Source organism: Somniosus microcephalus, chromosome 20 (assembly GCF_052327205.1).
Source record: "Somniosus microcephalus isolate GS21.2 chromosome 20, FLI_Smic_1.0, whole genome shotgun sequence".
NCBI classification, from domain to species: domain Eukaryota; kingdom Metazoa; phylum Chordata; class Chondrichthyes; order Squaliformes; family Somniosidae; genus Somniosus; species Somniosus microcephalus.
In genome coordinates, this window is record NC_141006.1 from 43,890,396 (window position 1) to 43,911,011 (window position 20,616).

General features: G+C 41.2%; 1 protein-coding gene across 2 annotated transcripts; it reads left to right on the plus strand.

The window, feature by feature from the left end:
• Positions 1-3,047: 3,047 nt before the first annotated feature.
• LOC147103170 (kelch-like protein 31) lies at positions 3,048-19,471 on the plus strand. Of its 2 annotated transcripts, XM_085962550.1 has the most exons (4): positions 3,048-3,160; positions 3,616-3,698; positions 9,900-11,112; positions 14,790-19,471. In XM_085962550.1, exons 3-4 carry the CDS (start codon positions 9,926-9,928, stop codon positions 15,520-15,522), a joined length of 1,920 nt encoding a protein of 639 aa, XP_085818676.1. In that variant the 5' UTR covers positions 3,048-3,160; positions 3,616-3,698; positions 9,900-9,925; the 3' UTR covers positions 15,523-19,471. The 2 variants fall into 2 exon arrangements, with proteins under 2 accessions (XP_085818676.1, XP_085818675.1); XM_085962549.1 differs by lacking the exon at positions 3,616-3,698 and having other exon boundaries at positions 3,049-3,160.
• The last annotated feature ends 1,145 nt before the right edge of the window (positions 19,472-20,616 follow it).

Consider the following 20,616-nt stretch of genomic DNA (forward strand, 5'->3'; position numbering starts at 1 on the left):
TAAGCTTGAACTGTGGGAATCCCGACGGCTCCAAACCACGCCAAGTTGGAGGAGTCGGGCCGTCGGGTTGAAGGGCTTGGAGGGGTCGAGATGTCGGTGTTCAGGTGAGTGATGTGTGCATGAGTGCAAAGGTAAGTGTGTTTGGTGTGTCTAAAGTGATTAAATAAGTTTTACATACATTTTCTTACCTTTTCAGCCTTCCTTCCTTTAGGTTCGGGGAGTCCCTCATCTAACCGGCACAGAAAGCAGAATGGCTGTGATCTGTCAAAAGTGACAGCCTGCAGCTTTCTGTGCCGGAGAGATTTCTAACTGAGTCTGTGGAGAAGGACTCAGGTTAGAAGTAAGACTGTCAGTGTCTGACAGCTTCAAACAGCTGTGAAACACTGATATTTCATCTGTCAAAACGTCTTGACAGATGAAATTTCAGTCTGTGACGTCACCTGTTGCCGGGTGGCCCTTAATTGGCCTGCTGAGCCCGCTGGGCGGGCTCAACAAGGTCAATCAAGTTAAAATCGCGTGGATTGGCCGCATCTCGATGGAGGCGGGACTACAACTCCAAAAGTTGTAGTCCCGCCTCCTTCCCGACTTCTGAATAAAAATCACCCCCAGTGAGTCTGATCATAACAGCTGTTCTCTATGTTCACCTTACAGTGAAATAAAGCAGCTTAACAATTCATAACTGACCTCATCTGCTCAGTCTGTCTTCAGAGAGATTGAAGAAGCACGTGTCTGAAAGACAGGAATATCCAGCCCACATCCATCTTTCGGATGAGACATTAAACTGCGGCCTCGTCTGCTCTCTCAGGTGGATGTAATAGATTCCATGGCACTATTTTGAAGAAGAGCAGGGGAGTTATCCCCGGTGTCCTGGCCAATATTTATCCCTCAATCAATATAACAAAAACATTATCTGGTCATTATCACATTGCTGTTTGTGGGAGCTTGCTGTGCGCAAATTGGTTGCCTGTTTCCTACAATACAACAGTGACTACACTCCAAAAGTACTTCATTGGCGGTAAAGCGCTTTGGGACGTCCTGAGTTCGTGATAGGCGCTATATAAATGCAAGTCTTTCATTTTCTTTCTAGGGGATGCTATTGATATGTCCCTGGGTTATTTTATTGTACAAGTAGATATAGGCCAGTGTGAGTCAACTCCCATAAAAGTAAGATACTCAGACTATTTATGGGAGCAACTGATGCCAATGAACCGGAGTAGGTGTCTATGGCAGACCTGAACTTATAACCATGATGTGGAGATGCCGGTGTTGGACTGGGGTGGACAAATATATGAAGTCACACAACACCAGGTTATAGTCCAACAGCTTTATTTGAAATCACAAATAAAGCTGTTGGACTATAACCTGGTGTTGTGTGACTTCATATATTTGAACTTATAACAATCATCATCATTAGAACTGTCAATGCTGAGGCATGCCTCAGAACAAGAAAAGAATATTGACTCTACTTATCTAGTTTACTCTGCAAGTCGCCATTTCAGTGTGATGTGGATGTTTTATCTGTTTCCTTTATCATTTTATGGTTTCCTTTGAATTTTTCGAGCTTTTTGCCCCATCTCCTCCCCTGAAGGCACGGACATTGGCTGGAGTACAGATCCACAGGTAATGATTTCCCTCCGTTATCCTTCTCAAGTACTCATTCTTCATCTGTAAACAGAGGCAGTAACTGTTGGCACGTCATTTGATTGTGGGAGCATCATAGTTAAGCCGTATCCTATCCTTGCCTAATGTTCGCGCATGTACCTTCCATCAGGGTCACTTGATAACAAGGAGAATGTTGAGTCCAGTGCTTGCTAGCCCAGGACCTGATGCAGGTTGTAGCACCCCTATTGCCACCTCAGCTTAGATTGAGTGCAGGAATCTGTTCTAATGTATCAAACCTGGATCTTTGGGTCTGTATGCTCCTATCTATAGTATATTAAACTCATCACGTGTGGACTCACAGACCAGAATCCATTCAGTAGTACAGTGTGTTGTTGCTTTAATGCAGTTTCCAAATTAAGAAATACTTCATCACTAATAAAGAAAAAGCTTATAAAAACGTGATTTTTTTCAACATTAAAAAAATAGACTACTAAAAGCATATCTGGAGATCAGCCTTGAATGGAACTGAATTAACAACAGTTGTAATGGCACATTTTCTGATTGGCCTGGGTTAGTGACTACATCCTTGCGAATGTTAATTCAACTCCCTCATGCTGTGAGTGTGTGTGTTGCATCTACTACATGTCTGTCACACTCCAGGCATCACATTAGATGTTACACTTTATTGCAAAGGCAAAATAATCTTTAAAGAAATGAAAGCTAGTCTTGGCTTGGACCTTAAAACTTAAAAGCACATTCATCTAACAACAATTAAACTGTGATTGATCTGAGACCATTAGCAAGAATTAGTCTTTGTGGTATTAATGGGACCTTAGCAGCAAAGTAATAGATTGTACCTTACAAGGGATAATATTCTTGTCCTGTAAGTCAGTGTATCATCTGAATTACCATAAATAATGTGATCCAGTAGTTACTTTTTAAAGGGGGGCGACCCATCACGCTTTTTACAGAACTACTCCAAACAAGTTAATTGCTAGTGGAACAAAACAAAACAAAAAGTTTCAGGTGGCAGGCAAAAATCTCCTCAGCAACTGGAGCAAGCAATTACCATGGAAAAATATAGCTGCGTTTAGGAATCTGGCCCCAGAAAGGGTTCAATTCAACCCCATAACCTAAAACACCGGAGGTACGAAATACACGGCGTGTACTTGGAACAGAAAGCACTCCCCCCTCTCCTGAAGACTTTCATCTCAGGTTGAGTAACAAGGGGGAGGAAGGTACAGAAGGATATGCTGATGGGGTGAGATGAAGAGGGGCGGGAGGAGGCTGGTGTGGAGCATAAACACCGGCATGGACCTGTTGGGCCGAATGGCCTGTTTCTGTGCTGTAAATACTTTGTAATATGACCTGCGAATGTTATAAACGGCCCCCAATCCCCATAATACCACAGCTCCTCGTTGCTGGGTTGAGTTTGAAACGTCAGCTCCTGCGTGTGGTTTTTTAGAGCATGTGGTTAGCCAGCCCTCACTGTCTCGCTGCTGCTCCAAGTCCCCCACACGAAACCGGAGTTCTCTCCTGAAACCATCTCTCAGCTAAGGTACAGAGCTCATAAAACAGGGTTTAACGGAATAGCGGGGCGGAGGATCGCTACATCTAATAATCCTGCCGTTCTTTTAGCGAGGAGGTTACTGAGTGAAGCTTATTTTCTTTATTTGTGGATGGAGTCCAATCTTTAGTCGAAATGTTTAAAATGTAATGATTCATGGCGAATAAAATATAAAGTTGGGTTTTAAAATTTAATTTCAAATTTTTTGGGGGAAAGTACTATCTTTAAATAAAAGTCGATGAAACTGACGAACGAATTTCTGAAATGTTAACGAATCGTGAATTTCTAATAATAGTAACCAGCGACGCCTTCTATGTTTTAGGATTTGTTTTTAAGGGGATATGTTGTTTCAGAGTATTTCTCACTGTTGAAGAGTCTGAAATTGGACACTTGAAGTTGTCCAGCATCTGCTCAATCGCTTCTACTCATTATAATATTTCTCTCAGCATCCGAGTTACATTGACAAGCGGGGTAACAACACGACAACATTTGTCTCATTTCTCAGGGGAAATTCCACATGTCGCTCCAGGTAAATGCGCTCAAAAATAACGACTTTCCAATGTCGCTACCCATAGCAACTTTTCTGCCATTATTTTTTTTAACTATAAACTGATTGTAGATCAGGTTTGTTAATTCGTTTAGTTTTTTTTTCTGTTGGTGATAGGAAAATCACTGTAAAAAAAGGTGACCCCTGCGTTCGTGTTTGATAAACAACTCAGACTGCGCCACCGTCCAGGCTTCTATTTCTGTCCTGAGACACATTTGTAACTGAGCAGCTGGCAGCCTCGACCTGACTCGCTGATACCCTTCCAGAAATTGAATATCCTTCAAATTATATACTCTTATTTTTTCACCTTCATCCCAATAGGACGAGTGCAGTGTCCTCGCAAAAAGTTTCAGATTTAGAAGCTAGGCTAATTAATGTTCATTGTCATCTTGTAGATAGGTGTGTTTAGCGGGCGGTTTAAAGCTTCGACATGTTTTCAGGGATGGAGTGAAACTTAGTCTTTAATATAGAAACATTTCAGATATCAGCGAAATTAGGTTTTGAAAAACTGCTTTGGATAGAATGTATCTTTTCATCACCCTCCACCTTTTTAAAGTCATGGGAAACATCACAGTCCATGCTGCCCGAGTCTGTAACAGTGATCATCTATTTTTGTTACTGTCAAATTTAAGTGCCTACAAGGTATTGACTCCAGGTACTTCCTGCGTTGCTGCGCTTGATAGCTGGTAACCTTGGACTGCAGAGGTTTCATTTGTGCTTGTGTCTTGTTTTGTGAAATGTGTTTTAAACTCAAAGATGTGATTGCACTGGAGAGGAGATTTACCAGGATGTTGCCAGGACTGGAGAGTTTTAGCTATGAGGGAAGATTGGATAGGCTGGGGTTGTTTTCTTTGGAACAGAGGAGGCCGAGGGAAGATTTAATTGAGGTGTGTGAAATTATGAGGGGCCTAGATAGAGTGGATAGGAAGCACCTATTTCTCTTAGCAGAGAAATCAATAACGGGGCATAGATTTAAAGTAACTGGTGGAAGGATTAGCGGGGAGTTGATGAGGAATGTTTTCACCCAGAGGGTGGTGGGGGTCTGGAACTCTCTGCCTGAAAGGGTGGTAGAGGCAGAACCCCTCATCACATTTAACAAGTACTTGGGTATACACTTGAAGTGCCTTAACCTACAGGGCTAGGGACCAAGAGCTGGAAAGTGGGATTAGGCTGGGTAGCTCTTTTTCGGCCGGCACAGACACGACGGGCTGAATGGCCTCCCTCGTGCTGTATATTTCTATGATTCTGCAATTTAATTGCAGAACAGACTAAGATAAAGCTTTTCAAGGGAAAGTGCTGCCTAACCTTGTCATGTCCATCATAGCGGAATCTACGTCCTGCGATTCTCTCCGGTAATGAGTTGAATTTGAGTTTCCTTTCCCGTTCCCGTTCTTCCTGTTTGACGGACAGTAATCTATTGACCGTCCTGCTTGTAAATATTTCCCAGAGATTGACAGATCGCAGCCCAGCTGACAGCTAATTCACACAACTGACCTGATACGTGTCAGATGAATTGGAGCAGTGGGACCGCAGGCTAGTATCTATGATAGACAAACGCAATCTGTCAATAAACTCATTTATTGCTATATAAGAAACCGGGTGGCAATTTCAAGACGCGGTTAATAAAACACAGGGTTTTATTAATATGCGAAGCCGTAGTATGGCAAGACCATCCGAAAGTTTGCCCTTTGTTAATTGTAAAAGTTTAAAACTTAATGAAATGCATTAAACCAGCAGGTGCCCACTTTTTGACTGTTACACAGTTCGCTGATCGCTAAAATGTTAGGGGTATTTTTACTACAGCTAAAGATGAAATGCGCCGTCAGCCCAGTGTGGCGCTTCATGCAATTCTTGGTAAGAATCACAGAAACCCCACAGTGCAGATAGAAGCCATTTCGGCCCATCGAGCCTGCACCGACACATATCCCACCCGATCCCCGTAACCCCTACACCAACACATATCCCACCCTATCCCTGTACCCCACGTATTTAATCCCCCTAACACTAAGGGTCAATTTATCATAGCCAATCCTTGTGCTTTTCTCCAGCAGCACCGGGGTTCTATATGCACGCATTTCGCTTGACGACATGTGAATATTTATAGGTTTGTTGCAATGAAATCCACCCTGTTGGTATTTTTATCGTCCTAATTAACTGGAGAAAACAGCATGGTCAGCTTTACAAAGATCCGGCCTTTCTTATAGACCTGATCTAGGGGGTCTGGAACTCACTGCCTGAAAGGGTGGTAGAGGCAGAAACCCTCACCGCGTTTAAAAAGTACTGGGATATGCACTTGAAGTGCCGCAACCTAGAGGGCTGGACCAAGAGCTGGAAAGTGGGATTAGGCTGATTAGCTCTTGGCACAGACACAGTGGTCCGAATGGGCTCCTTCTTTGCGGTAAATTTCTATGATTCTATATGAGTAGGAGTAAGCCATACGGCCCCTCGAGCCTGCTCCATGCAAGGATATGTTGCATATCCTTAAAAAAAAATCCGAAACAGTTATCCTAGATTTCACCTCGCAAACACCGTGCTTAAAGTTTCTTTAGAAATACAGGCAAATCGTAAATTAGAACGCACGGAATGTTTCTGGTGGTTTATTATGGCAATGTTCCAGTGCGTTTTATGCTGGAATGGGATTACTCTTCCCGAGGTTTCCTCTCCAACAATTTACATATAGACCGTGACTTCATTATTTGAACAGTTATACTCCTTTAGCTGTAATGTCACGTAGGGTCGCCAGGATTCACTCCGGTCTCTGATCGTCTGTAGCACCTGTTGTAGATTTAGTTGGTATTGGATTTATATCGCAGGCTTTGGATACTCAACCCCGAGAATAAGGCGATCTCTTGGAGGGGATCTCACATTTCAGGCCGTTGGATAGCGCTCTGAATTATACCGCCACCTTTCCGATGACTCGTACCAAAAACCACTTTACAGCGACGCAAAAATTGTAGCAGGAAAGCGATCATCCTTTGGCTTCAGTATTTTTATATATTAAAATATACTGTTAAAAGCAGGGGAGGGGAAAGAGTTCAACATCAGCGGGGAAACGGGACGGGGTGATTCTGCAGAGCATTCTACAATGGGAGAATGCCTTGGTGGACATTGCCTAAAATGGGAATCTCATCGCAAACTCCCCGCCTGCGCTACTGTTTAAAGTTGGGTTTTCTCAGAAGACGGGCTGTCAATTTTAATAATAATAATAATAATAATTCAACTTTATTGTCATTGCACAAGTACATGAACAACGAAATGTGATCTTGCAAGCTCCCATGACTGGGAGAAGCAAAGCCGCTGCGTCGGTGCGCGCCGCCATTCCATTTCCACCATTCCTCCTGTTCGACAATCTTCAGCCCAACGCCCGGGCCTGCTCACCAGCCGCTCCTCCTTCGGTGACCTTCTCATCAACCGCCCCTTCTCGGGGCTCCTTCCGTGACCTTCTGCACCTGGTCTTCCCTGATGGTCACCCCTCCAGGTACTAACCAGGCCTGGCTCTGCTTAGCTTCCATCTGGGTTGCCATGAAACTTTGCAGAGAAAAGGCGAGCGATCGAACCGGGTAAAGGCAAATAGACAAAGGGTCACAATCACAGTTCACAACCCAACCAGGCGCAGGGGTACGGTGGGAGGCTGGGAAAGTGCTTCATTTTCCCTCTGGGCATTTGCAGCGTTCATCACAAGGCTACTCAGAGGAGAAAAATGGGAAAAACAAATCCATGTGAATTCTAGGCAAAACTGGCAAGGTGGTCAAATGTGAGTATTAGTGGAATAAAAACAGAAAATGCTGGAAATACTCAGCAGGTCAGGCAGCATCTGTGGAGAGAGAAACGGAGTTAACCTGAAACGTGAACTCTGATTCTCTCTCCACAGATGGGGTGCCTGACTGGCTGAGTATTTCCAACATTTTCTGTTTTTATTTCAGATTTCCAGCATCCGCAGTATTTTGCTTTTGTATTTGTGTATTAGTGGCTTCATTTGTACAATAATTCTCGCCATCTTCAAATGTGGGTCTCCTTTGGCACTAGGTGAGCTGGTGGAGAATGCAGTAGTTAATCAGCACTCTCTTATGGTCACAGGGAAAGTTTACTTTGTCTGTTCTGTAGCTATCGCTGATAATTGCTCTGCCCAGGCAAACTAAATTCAAATGAAGGATTTCATTGAGCTACCATAAAAGCGGAAGTCAACTGCAAGTACTGTCACCGTAATGCATGTATCTGCACATCATCTCGCTGGTCTTAAGCTTAATTTATTACAAATATGCCAATGAAGAGGGTTCTTCCAGGTCACAAATCTTGGCGATCACTATTGAATTATTATTCACCTTTATTATTCCAACAAAAAATAAGCATGCAGAACAGCAACAATTTTTTGTGTTTTTTTTTTAAATCCCCCAAACATTGTTAGCCCAAAAGCCGGAAAAGTTGCTCGTCAAAGTGATTGTCACGTGGCTTTCTTATGAGGGATCACAGCTGCTGGAATGCTTTAGCTCAAAATAGACATCTTTTAATAGAGGAAACAGCAGCTGAATCTGCCAGGCCCATGACATCTAACCCCCCTCCCCAACAGTGATTAAAAGAGAGCCTAAACAGATACTGGGAAATACTGGAATAGTTTACAATTTGCTTTTTTAACACTAGTTTTTGTTAATTCGTTACAAGTTAAATACAGACGAGGAAGACCATTCACCCCACCTCACTTCATCTAGCCAGAAGGTCCCTATGGTCCCTCCATTGTGCATCCAAATGCTTCTTAAATAATTCCAGGATTTTGAGTCCACTATTCCACCCAGAATTCCATTACAAATGGTGATTACTGTTTGTGTGAAGGACTTCCTAACATCAGGCTAAGTTTGCCTTTTATTAGTTTGAACTTTGTCCTACACTTTAGGTTAGATTTAATTTAGACTGAAGTAATTTTCCAGATTGAATATTTTCCATACCACTTACTATCTAATATACTTCTATAAGATCGCCTCCTTTAAAGGTTCTAAAGCCCAAGTTTCTCTAGTCTTACCTCGTAACTGAAACCTCTGACACTAAGGATCAGTCTTTTGCCTTCAGCACTTGAATCCATCAATGACCAGAATTGAACACAATATTTAGGATGTGGTTTACCAGAGCACTGTACAATTTGAGCACAACTTCCTTTGACTTGCACTCTACTGTTTTTGCTATGTAGTTCAGCATTCTATTTGTTTTGTTGATCCTGCTACATAGTGGTTGGGCATCGAATCTACTATGACATCTTTTTCAGATTCAACTTTAGTTATTTCCATACCATTCATAGTGTCTATATGCAATTCATTTTCATTATGCAGTACTTTACGCTTTTCTATAACGTAATCTGCCATTATTCTGCTCACTTACATATTTTGTCCAATTCATTTTGCATTTCCCAAGTGTATGTAAAAAGGCTATAGCTTCAATTTTCTGTTTCACTGCTCCTAGTGCAGAACTGCATCTGCCACTGAGAGCGCATATTGGGAAATTGCGCATCGGAAGCTGGTACTTTTCCATCCAAGGACTTTGGGTGTACAATGTCCCGATATGCACTCCTGGTATGCTCAGTTGTGTGATGGGAGTTCCAAAGCAGAATTTTACCCTTATATATATGCCAGTGTATTAAAAAAAAGAGTATTTTCAGTTTATATTTTTGCTGCACTTGACAAAACATTTGGTAACTTTAGAAATTGGTCGACACAAATGTAGTCTTTAGATAACCCCCAAAATCAAAAAGGATGTGCTCCAATTGTCTGCTGGAGCAACTGAAGTGAATGCTGAATACCTTTAAAGAAAATGTAAGCCTGTATTAGTGCTGGCTAATCACAACCAAATACTAGCTGACAGTTAAGATAGTTTTAGATAGTTAACTCAAAGGTGAACAAAATGTATTATATGAGAAAAGAAAAGTTACAAAGCTTATTTTATTGGCATTTGCTATCAAAAAGTTGCCATCCTTTTGTTAGACATGGAAACTTGTGGAACAATAGAGTTTAACTTTAACTCTTCAAGTATCCAAGTGTGTGATTCCAATATTTAATTACATCTTAATTTTGATTAGCAGGGATGTCAATTTAGAAAACAATGCACAATGTGGTTTACTTCAACTTATTTTACAACTTTTATTGGGAGGGGTAGTGAAATTGTGAAATATAATTAAAATGATTGAATTTCTACTTTTAGATTGGGTTGTGTCAGTAAAACACACAATGGCACCAAAGAAGAAAAGCACCAAGAAAAACAAGACTGAAAAGAATGAATTACCAAAAATAAGCATTGTTGAGGACACAACCATTGACATCAATCAGCTGAACCACCTTAACACACTCTATGATAGTGGAACAAACGGGTTTCGTTGCACAGCCACAGAAGTCTCCAATCCCAACCATGGCTCCAGCCTCTTGGAGGAAATCAGCAGGATGCGCCAGGAGAGACTCCTCTCTGATCTCACACTATCCACTAAAAACAAATCCTTTGATGTCCATAAAGTAGTGATGGCTGCATGTAGTGATTATTTCCGTAACATGTTGAAGAAAGATCCATCCATTCAATGTGTAGATGTCAATGGTGCATCACCTTTAGGTTTGGCCACTGCCATAACCTATGCCTACACAGGGACACTCAGCTTGTCTCTTTATACCATTGGATGCACCATTGCTACTGCCACCCAATTCCAAATGTATACCTTGATCAACATGTGCACTGACTTCCTTATTCAAGAAATGAACGTGGAAAACTGCATGTACATCTCAAACATTGCTGGGACATATGGGCTCAACCAGGTTAAAGAATCAGCGAAGAAATTCATCCGTGAACATTTCTTGGAGTTTTCAGAAAATGATCAATTCATGAAGCTGACTTATGATCAAATAAGTGATTTGTTAATGGATGACAGCCTGCAACTGCCCTCTGAGCTCACTGCATTCCAAATTGCTATGAAGTGGTTGCAGTTTGACTCCAAGAGGGTGAAGCATGCAGCTGATCTGTTGAGTAATATCAGATTTGGTACCATTTCAGCTCATGATCTAGTCAGTTATGTTCAACCTACCCCATGCATGATGCAAGATCCAGACTGCCATCGGCTCCTAGTTAATGCCATGAACTACCACCTCCTGCCTCATCAACAGAACTCAATGCAGTCTAGAAGAACAAAGCTCAGGGGAGGGCAGAAGGTCCTGGTAACCGTAGGTGGTCGGCCAGCTTTGACTGAGAAGGCTTTGAGCAGAGAAATCTTATACAGAGATCCTGAAAATGGATGGAACAAACTTGCAGAAATGCCAGCCAAAAGCTTCAATCAATGTGTAGTGGTGATGGATGGCTTTTTATACGTGGCTGGTGGTGAGGATCAGAATGATGCCCGAAACCAGGCTAAACATGCTGTCAGCGATTTAAGCAGGTAATATGAGCCAATTATCCTGTGGGATGTGTTAGCATATAATGATTTCAACCTCAGAAAAATAAGGTCTGTAGACTATTCAAGGACTATTTTTTATTAGGGATACATTCTAGTTTTTACAATAAAAGAACGAACTTGCACTTATAGCATGTCTTTCATGTCCTCAGAATGTCCCCAAAATGCTTCACAGCCAATGCAGTACTTTTGAAGCATTGTCACTGTTGTAATATACAGAAATATGGCAGCCAATTATTTGCACAGTATGGTCCCATAAACAGCAATCAGATAAATGATCAGACAATCTGTTATTGGTCAAATCACAACAGGTGTCAAAAGTCTCTCGGGGAAGAAAACAAGGTGCTAAAATGTGTTCAAATGCTGTCTTTATATCTCTCGAACCTAACTTCAGCTACAATTCAGACAAATTAAATCATGGTCGCTATTTTTTTGAGGACTTCTGGCACTTTGTGAGAATACTATCCTCTCATCTTTGGGATCTGGATTTGATTGAATACAAGAAGATAGCATTGCTTCTTCTTGAAAACTGTTTCACGTGAAGCCAGTTCAAGATATCTCAGTCCAAGCAGCATGAGAGCACATACAGTAACTGAATGCTTTAATAGACAGCTAGAAGATCTTGAGTTGAGGGCCCCACTACTTGCCTATTGTTACTCAGACTCATTTGTCTTGACTGTGTAAGCTTTCTTTGATCCCATCCAGGCTATTATATAAAGTTCCATATAGTGGCCTGATGAGGAGCTGATGACATTCACATTTGACTCTGCCCTGATAAACTAACATCCTCTTGCTCACCAGACACTTTCTGCAATGATAGATGATGACCATTATTGAATTATTCACAATGCAGAGCATCCCACTTCACAATGTAGAGCATCCCACTTCCTAGCTAAAGAAGGATATGTAGTGATGAGCATGGGCATAAAATAGGCACATGCCATCTTTTTCTCCATTCCTCTCCTACAGCTGCTGACTCCTGCAGTGTATCAATCCACAGGTGCTGATAGTCTTCCATTAACTTTTCCAAGTGACCATTCTTCATGTCAGCCTAGGCAGTGAGTGTTGTCAGGGGTTTGATCATGGAGGGTATCCTATTCTATTACCTGGCATCCAGATAGGGTCAAACGCAGGAACTCTGACTGATTTTTCTCACTGTGGCACAGGGGCACTAAGCCAACCTCAATGGGTACAAGTAAAGGAACGTATGAACCAGTTCCCAATGGACATGTTCCCTTTCAGGCTTCATCAAGACATATTACTAGTAAGCAGAAAAATAATCATAATCTTTTGTTACACTGAAAATTGTTAAACATTGAAACATTCAGCAATTGAGAGCAAAACCATCTGAAATCTGATCAAAGTTTGAAATCACAGGCTGATAGGTTGCGTTATTCTAGCGGCACTTTGTGGTTCTAACATTACAAACAGGTCCTGAGGCGTTTCAATAACAGGAGCCATAATATAATCCATCTACACATGTATGCATCATTCAGTCTAAGAAAAGAGACAATGGTATACATCTAGTATCATTGAATAACCATGCTATGGTTGTGTGAATACTGTTGAATGGGGAGCTAGAAATACAGAGGGTAAGTTTGTTAAACAGTTATAGGATTGGAAAAATTCATACTTGAATAAAGACTTTTTTTGTAATGGGGCTGAATGGCAGTGGAACATTGAGATTTAAAAGTCAAATCAAAATTACATGGCTATTAAAGATATGATTATTGTATCAAAGTCATTGTAAAAAAAAAACTTTTAAAAGATTCTAAAAATGAGTCATTGGCAGACTAGTTTCTAGACTGATACTCAAAATTATCCAAATATTTTAAGTTTTGTGGTTGTTATCATTTTACAATGCTTTATCAAGATTCTTTCCCTTCCAAAAGATACTTTAATAAATAATGCGTTTCCTTCAAAAATAGCACACCACCACAGGTATGATACCTTATCTCATTACAGTTATGATACTAAGTACAGCAGACCTCTATTATTCGCCGTTACATAATATTGGGATTGGAATTTTTTTTTAGATTTAAAAACCTGATGGAACAATTAAGAAAGAAAGACAGAATTGGCATTAATATGGTGCCTTTGACATCCCAAAGTACTTCACTGTTTTTCTGAAGGAAACACAGGCCTTCCGAGTCTTTTGGGGATTTTTGAGAGGCTCCCAAATTTTCCCATGAGTTTCCTGCTGCCCCATTGCAATCTCTTGGGCCATGATTTTGTGTTTTGCAGGAATTGGATTCAATCTGAGTTTTATTTAATTACATTTTTGGTTTTATTCATGAGTTAATACAGACTGGGTTATTTTACAGTCGTGTGAACTTCAATTTAAATCTGTAGGTTCAAGAAAACAGCCTAAATGCAAGGATAATTCACCCATCACTGAGAACCAGTAAACTCCAGAACTTTCAATTTGGGGCTTTGAAGTTTTCAATGTTTTTGTTTTCTTCCATCTCCTTAATTTCAAGTTTTGCAATCATTTGTGAACTAATATAAATCGTGATTCTTAATAAAGTTGTGTTACACATGTAACTTTTTGGCTCTGGTCCTGAGCCAGTTTGGCTCAGTTGGTAGTGTCACTCTGAGTCAAAAGGTTTGGGGTTCAAACTCCACTCCTGATTTGAGCACATAATCTAGGCTTACACTCCAGTGCAGGACTGAGGGAGCACTGCAGTGTCGGAGGTGTCGTCTTTCTGAAGAAACGCTAAACTGAGGCCCTGTCTGCCCTTTCAGGTGGACGTAAAAGATCCCATGGCACTACTTCAAAGAAGAGCAGGGTCGTTCTCCCTGGTGTCCTGGTCAATATTTATCCCTCAACCAACATCATGAAAAACAGATTATCTGGTCATTATCACATTGCTGTTTGTTGGGCCTTGCTGTGCGCAAATTGGTTGCTGCATTTCTTACGTTACAAGAGTGACTTCACTTCTAATGTATTTATTTTGCGGTGTAGTGGTTTGGGACATCCTGAGGTCCTGAAAAGCGCTATATAAAGGTACGTTCTTTCTTTAGGACCTCCCCAGAGACATGACAAAGCATTGTATAATGCAAGTTCGTTCTTAGTCACTAAAAGTTCTTACTGCTCGCTTCAAATTTTTGGTTGAATCCCATGATATTTTCAAAAGTAATTATTTTTTCAATTAGAAACATGAGCAAAGAGCTAAGCCCCACAGTGTAAGGCACCATTAAAGTTGTAAGGAGTAAGAAAGTAGAAAGAAAGGCATGAATTTCTATAGAGCCTTTCACGACCTCAGGACGTTCCAAAGTGCTTTACAACCAATGAAGTACTTTTGTGACTTGCAATGTAGGAAACATCAGGTGAATTACCAAGTGATCCTTAAGTGTGTCACAGAAAATCTCCTCGATCTCCTCCTGGTGTCATGCCTGGGACTAATTGATGGAGATTGATTGCTATGATTAGTCAATAACTCTATTATCATTGTGTAAGAGTCATTACGAAGCGCCACTACACATTGTATCATGTGACTACCAGGATGGTAGAAGGCGAACTAGATGGATCCTAGTCTTTTTTCGTCTAGCAATTCCTATGTAAAATGGCAAATCTTATGAAATCGTGAGCTTATCTCCTTGATGTGGTCTTTTCAAAATTGAAAGGTATATTGAAAAAAAAACCTGTGGTGTTTTTCCAGATATGACCCTCGTTTCAACACCTGGTTCCACCTGGCTAGCCTGCTGCAGAAGCGAACCCACTTCAGCATGTGCGCTTACAATGGCCTTCTTTTCGCGGTGGGAGGTCGGAATTTAGAAGGTCCCCTCGCGTCCATGGAATGTTACATCCCCTCCACCAACCAGTGGCAGATGAAGGCTCGGATGGAGGTCGCCCGCTGCTGCCACGCTTCTGCGCTCAGCGACGGCAAGATCCTGGTGGCGGGCGGCTACATCAACAACGGCTACTCCCGCACAGTGTGCATCTACGACCCTACAACAGACACGTGGAAAGACCGTGCCAGCCTGAGCACCCCCAGAGGCTGGCACTGTGCAGTCACCCTGGGCGATTACACCTACGTGATGGGCGGCAGCCAGCTTGGGCCACATGGTGAGCGGGTTGATGTGGTCGCGGTCGAACGCTACAGCGCTTACAACGGCCAGTGGAGCTACGTGGCTCCTCTATCGACCGGCGTCAGCACGGCTGGTGTAACGACACTGAATGACCGAATGTATCTGGTCGGAGGCTGGAACGAAAGTGCAAAGAAGTACAAACGATGCATCCAGGCCTACAATCCAGATCTGAATGAATGGACTGAGGAGGACGAGCTTCCAGAAGCCACCGTGGGCGTCTCTTGCTGCACCATTATGTTGCCCAACAACAAACTTCGGGAGTCCAGAGCAAGTTCCGTGGCTTCTGCAGCAATCAGTATCTAATGAGCGGCAGATTATAAATTTAACAAACTCTTCATACAGCCAGAGCTCGAAATCCACCCAGAAATCCAAACTCTAGTATGACTACCCTTCCATCCTCCCTCCATAAAGATCTATCGCAGCATTTCGCCTGGCAGCCCTTGCAACATTGGTTCCATGATAGAGCGGGAGAGGGTGGGGGGGGGGGGCTCTGTCTCGTGGCATATTTAAGGAAAATGTCTTTATGAAAGCGTTTGACAAATCTTTTTTTCAAATTGCCCCCAAACCCTAACCTACAGGGTGCTGAAACGCAGTTCTTTGCCTTCTCAAAAAATAAAAGTTTTGTCAAATATCTTCCATGAAGATAGTGCAAGTAGCCAAGTCACATCTATATCTTCATCCAACCAAATGAAATTGTTCACTGGATGCAGTGTCCTCTAAGACTCAGCCACCTGATGGTCACTTCCTATCAACTGTATTATTTGATTCTATTATGACTGATATGCTCCCAAGAGTGAAATCAGTCATATTTCTAGAATTCAGATTCAGTAAAGTTGCACCAATGTTGACCAGCCCGAGTGAATTACATAGGATATACGGCACAGAAACAGACCATTCGGCCCAACCAGTCCATGCCATTGCAAGAAGAGGCAACACAATGTAGAATGCCTTTCTTAAAAACTTACCAATTTTATTACGTCTCCAGTTCGGGAAATGAGAAATGGAACATCCTTTGTCGACTCTCTTCCCCTTTCGTATCCTCCTCTGAGATAGAGTGAACGTTTGAGCGCAAAAGGTAAGCTAACTGTTTCTGTTGATTAGCGGCGTCCGTGCCTCATCTAAAAGCACCTTAAGTAACTTTGCTCAACACTTGACACAGTGCTTTAGACAACCTCACCAGGAACAGTCACAGCAAGAGGGCTTTCAGGTTCCACTTCTGTGATCATTTTGATTTGTCAATCAAACATCAAAGCATGAGGTGAAAGTTCAACAAATTTAGTGAACGAGTTGGGTGGGTGAATTTCGAGTCTTACCGAGATGATTTTAAAAGGAAGGCAAACATTAAAACAAAATGCATTAGCATTTCGGTATTGGCTGTATGAATGTGAAAGTACAATTCTCACAGATTACTACCTGCGTTGTGATTACCATAGCGACAAAAGGGAAGGATAAGGTTATGAAAAGAATTAGCATTAAAAAGATATTCGCGATAAATTGAATAACGCCATTATTTTAAAACACGTAGAATTTAGGTAGCAGCAATGAGGGGATTTTGTAATTAATGCTTATGAAAAACAGCAAGATGCTGTAAATAACTCCTGAAGCCTGATTAAAATTCTGTAAAGTTAATTAGCTTGAGAGCACAGATAGGAACTGAAATGTGATTCAGTTGTTGTCATCTGTGTTTTCACTTTTATAAATTTTCTTTCCGAATTTTGTAAGGATTTGTGTGTTTACCTTCTCCCTTAAAATTCTTCTTTTTATTTTAAAAACAATTTAATGTTGAAAACCAATTCCAAAGTTTTCTTGTTGAAAACTAAAACAACTTATCCAATAAAGACAAGGCACAAGTCACCAAGTAAGAGATTGGGGGAGAACCGAAGAAGGGTCATAGACCTGAACCATTAACCCTACCATCCTTTCTCCACAGATGCTGCCTGAGCTGCTGAGTCTTTTCAGCATTTTATTTCAGATTTCCAGCATCTACAGTATTTTACTTTCTATTTATATAAAACGACATTGGGGAGGGAGATAGTAGGAGCTAAATGGTCATTTTCTAATTGTTTTCAAAAATCAACACCAAAAACATATAGATTTTCACCTACGTTAGCTGCTATATTTTGAAATGTCAATGTGGTGGATTGGGGTAAAGATCTGCAGGATTGGTCTCTTAGCAGAATTAAAATGAAATGCAGCAATAAGACAATGCAGCAAGGTACAAGGGTGGTTCAGGTAACAAAGCCAGGAGAACAATGGAAACGGAGGGGGGAGGGAGAGGGGGAAGCAAATGTATGTTTTTAAACAGTCTTGCAGCTGTAATGTGCCCACATAGGACTGAGATAAGATAACACAATTCTTGAACAAAAATACTTCAAGGTAGCTCTGTGGCGCGAGCAGTGGGGCTCGTGACTGTTGAGCCCAAACAATAGCTAGTTCAAAGTAATTGATCAAATATGTGGCAAACAAACACCATCCTTAAGGTTGTGAGTTCGAGTTAAAGTTACCTAAACCTGCTTTGGTGAATTTATTGGTTCACAGCTAAACTATTAGATGGAGTGCTCAGCAATAGAGTGAAAGTGACAACAATTTGTAGGAGCCACCATGTCCCATTTGCATCACTCCAATTGTTGTCTTGATTGCGGAGTGGTGTTAATACTGATTGTGACGAGGGCTTGAGCGAAGACTGGTCCTCTTCCTTTTTCTAGCAGAGTAACGGCATGTTGGAGAGAAAAATCTAAATACAGAAGTCTTCTAATGTAGCATACTTTAAACATGACCTGAAGAATTCTGGATTCTAGAATCCCCTTTAATTTTTAACTCAAAACTTTGAATAGAACTCAATTTCAAGTTTAATTATTAACTGAAATGTAATTTCTAAACGTATCTCTGAAGCAGCAAGGAGATGGTCGAAATTGTGCTGGTGGTGAAAAGCTTTTCTTTGGGTCTTGAGAAAAGGCGAGAGGCTTTACCGGAGGTGACAGTGAAGGCAATGGAATCTTGAGTAATTTTGTGATGTTGCAATTAAAATGTTTTTAAGAAGTTAATATAAGGGAATAGGAAAGGTCACTAAAAAGTTAAAGATGGATTGCTTATTGATCAAAGCTAACTCTGTATTAGCACTGTTTCTTTTACCAAACAAGTTACAAATATTTCAAAATAACCTTGTGTCTGTGTCAGCTATTCTGTGGGCACAAATCAAATGTCAGTGATTAGTGAATATCAGTTTACTATGTATCATTGAAACTGTATTTGTTTAATCAATTACTTCTCCAAACTTTGCAAATTAGATAACGTACATAGTTTCCAAACTTATCAACGCTGGAAAATTGCCCAGAGAACATTGGTTTCTCTGGATTTAAACTGGAGAAAGGTTATGCATGCCGGGGGGGGGGGTGAGTTGGAGAGTACTGCTCTGTCCTCCCTAAATCACCAGCCTATGATATTCAGTTGCAAACTCAGCTCGACACCGCGTTCCATTCAAGGTTTTGCTCTGACCTTCAGGAAGCAGTCAAGAGCATGATGAAAAAATGCAGATGTGCATTTTAAAAAAAAAACCAGAAAAGCAAGTCATACAACATGTATCACAAAGGAGTTGCACGATATCTATTCAAGAGAGGTTACTGCTGTAAGCTAACCATTTAGGACACTAAATAAATGACTATTTTCAGCAACCGGGCTTCAGACTGCTGTTAAACATACTGGCTCTTCTGCTACAATGGATTTGCAATTTACCATTGCTGCCATAAGCATATAGGAGACAAAAGAGGCATTAACTGCTATTGTACCCAGACATGAGAGATAACTAATGTGGGGCAATAGACACAAAATAACATGACTGAACCCTGATCAAAGCAGAACTGATTTCTCAATTTTAGAATGACTAGATTATGCTTGAATCAAGGTTTCTATGCAACAGGATAACAATGCTGAAAAAGAATCCTAGGATTTTTTTTCCCCCCCAGGATTTCTCCAACAAAGTTGAATGGAATGGTACCATATATTCAGATCAAGTTTGCATTTATCTAAACTCCACTTTCCCAGAGAGAGTTGATCCCACTCCTTGTATAACATGGGTAGACAGGCTGGTGGCTAAAGTTTTGTGAATGATAGAGACAGTAACAAAAGGGCTGTTGGATTTAAAAGTAAATTGCATTCATCCGTTACAGAAATGTGTCAGTTTCCTTGCATATTCACTGTCATGAAAAAAATTGAATTACTATTTGTGTGTGAATAAAAATATATAAATAGTAAACATGGTGCATTTATTGTATTTGTCGCTGCCTTAGAGTCAACAGATTTTACACAATGTAATAACATATCCCTAAAGTAGTTTAATCAGCCAACACATTGAAATGAAAGCATTCCAAATAATTCTCTGAATTTGTAGATGCAAAATGAATCAGAATGGTTATGTAAAAAAAAAACAGAAAATGCTGCAAACCCTCAGCAGGTCAGGGAGCATTTGTGGACAGAACAGCATAATTCACATTTAGGTTGTGGACACTGTCGAAACTGGAAGAAATTATTGATAAATAGCATTTTTTTTTTAAGAAGGGAAAAATAACAAAGCACCAGAAAAATCAAATGACCTGTAAAATGTTTAAGTGGAAGATAGGACATGGTTAGAAGTGAGAATGAGACAATAAGAGGCATTATGGAGAGAAACTAAAGAAATATAACACATATACAAGACACAAAAATGGAAGCACAAAAATCTGGCGAAGTAGAGCTGATTCCAGCAGCTCAGGAACCTGGTAGAAGAAAAAAAAAAGTCGACCTCCAAGGGTGCAGACTACATAGTCAGCACAGTGTTCTGATGCACGATCTCCACCCCACGTATCAACCCACGTCTTCCCTCATTTCCAGAAACATCAGCAGTCCCATCCTTAGGGTGGAGACCCTCCATCGGAACACTCAGGTAGTCCACATCTTTAGTGTCCACCTGCTTTTTTTCTTCTATTTCCTTTCACGTGTGTTCTTGCCCTTCCCCCCTTACTTTTAGTCTGTTCCTTCTTAAATGCTGTTCATCTGTCATATCTTCAATAAAGACTGCAATCGGAGTAGGACGCTAAAACTAATCTCAGCGCCAGGGGGCGGGGGAAACAACCTGTTGCCAATCAACTGCTATCTGGTGACTCCAGGTGACAAGAGGATAGGACAGGAGCTGTAGTGCTCTTCACTGCTGAATTGCCTGTTGACACTATAATGTTCCTAATTATGAATCCATGGTGCACAGCCTCCCCCACCAAGAGCACAATCAGGAAATCGCATTTGCAAAGCCCAAGATTTCTTGCTCCTGGTGGGCGAGACGGTGTTAAGAATGCACAATTGGAAGATTTACTCTAGTGTTTAGGCTTATACCTGAAGAATGGGCATCTGTATGAGGGACTGATTGGC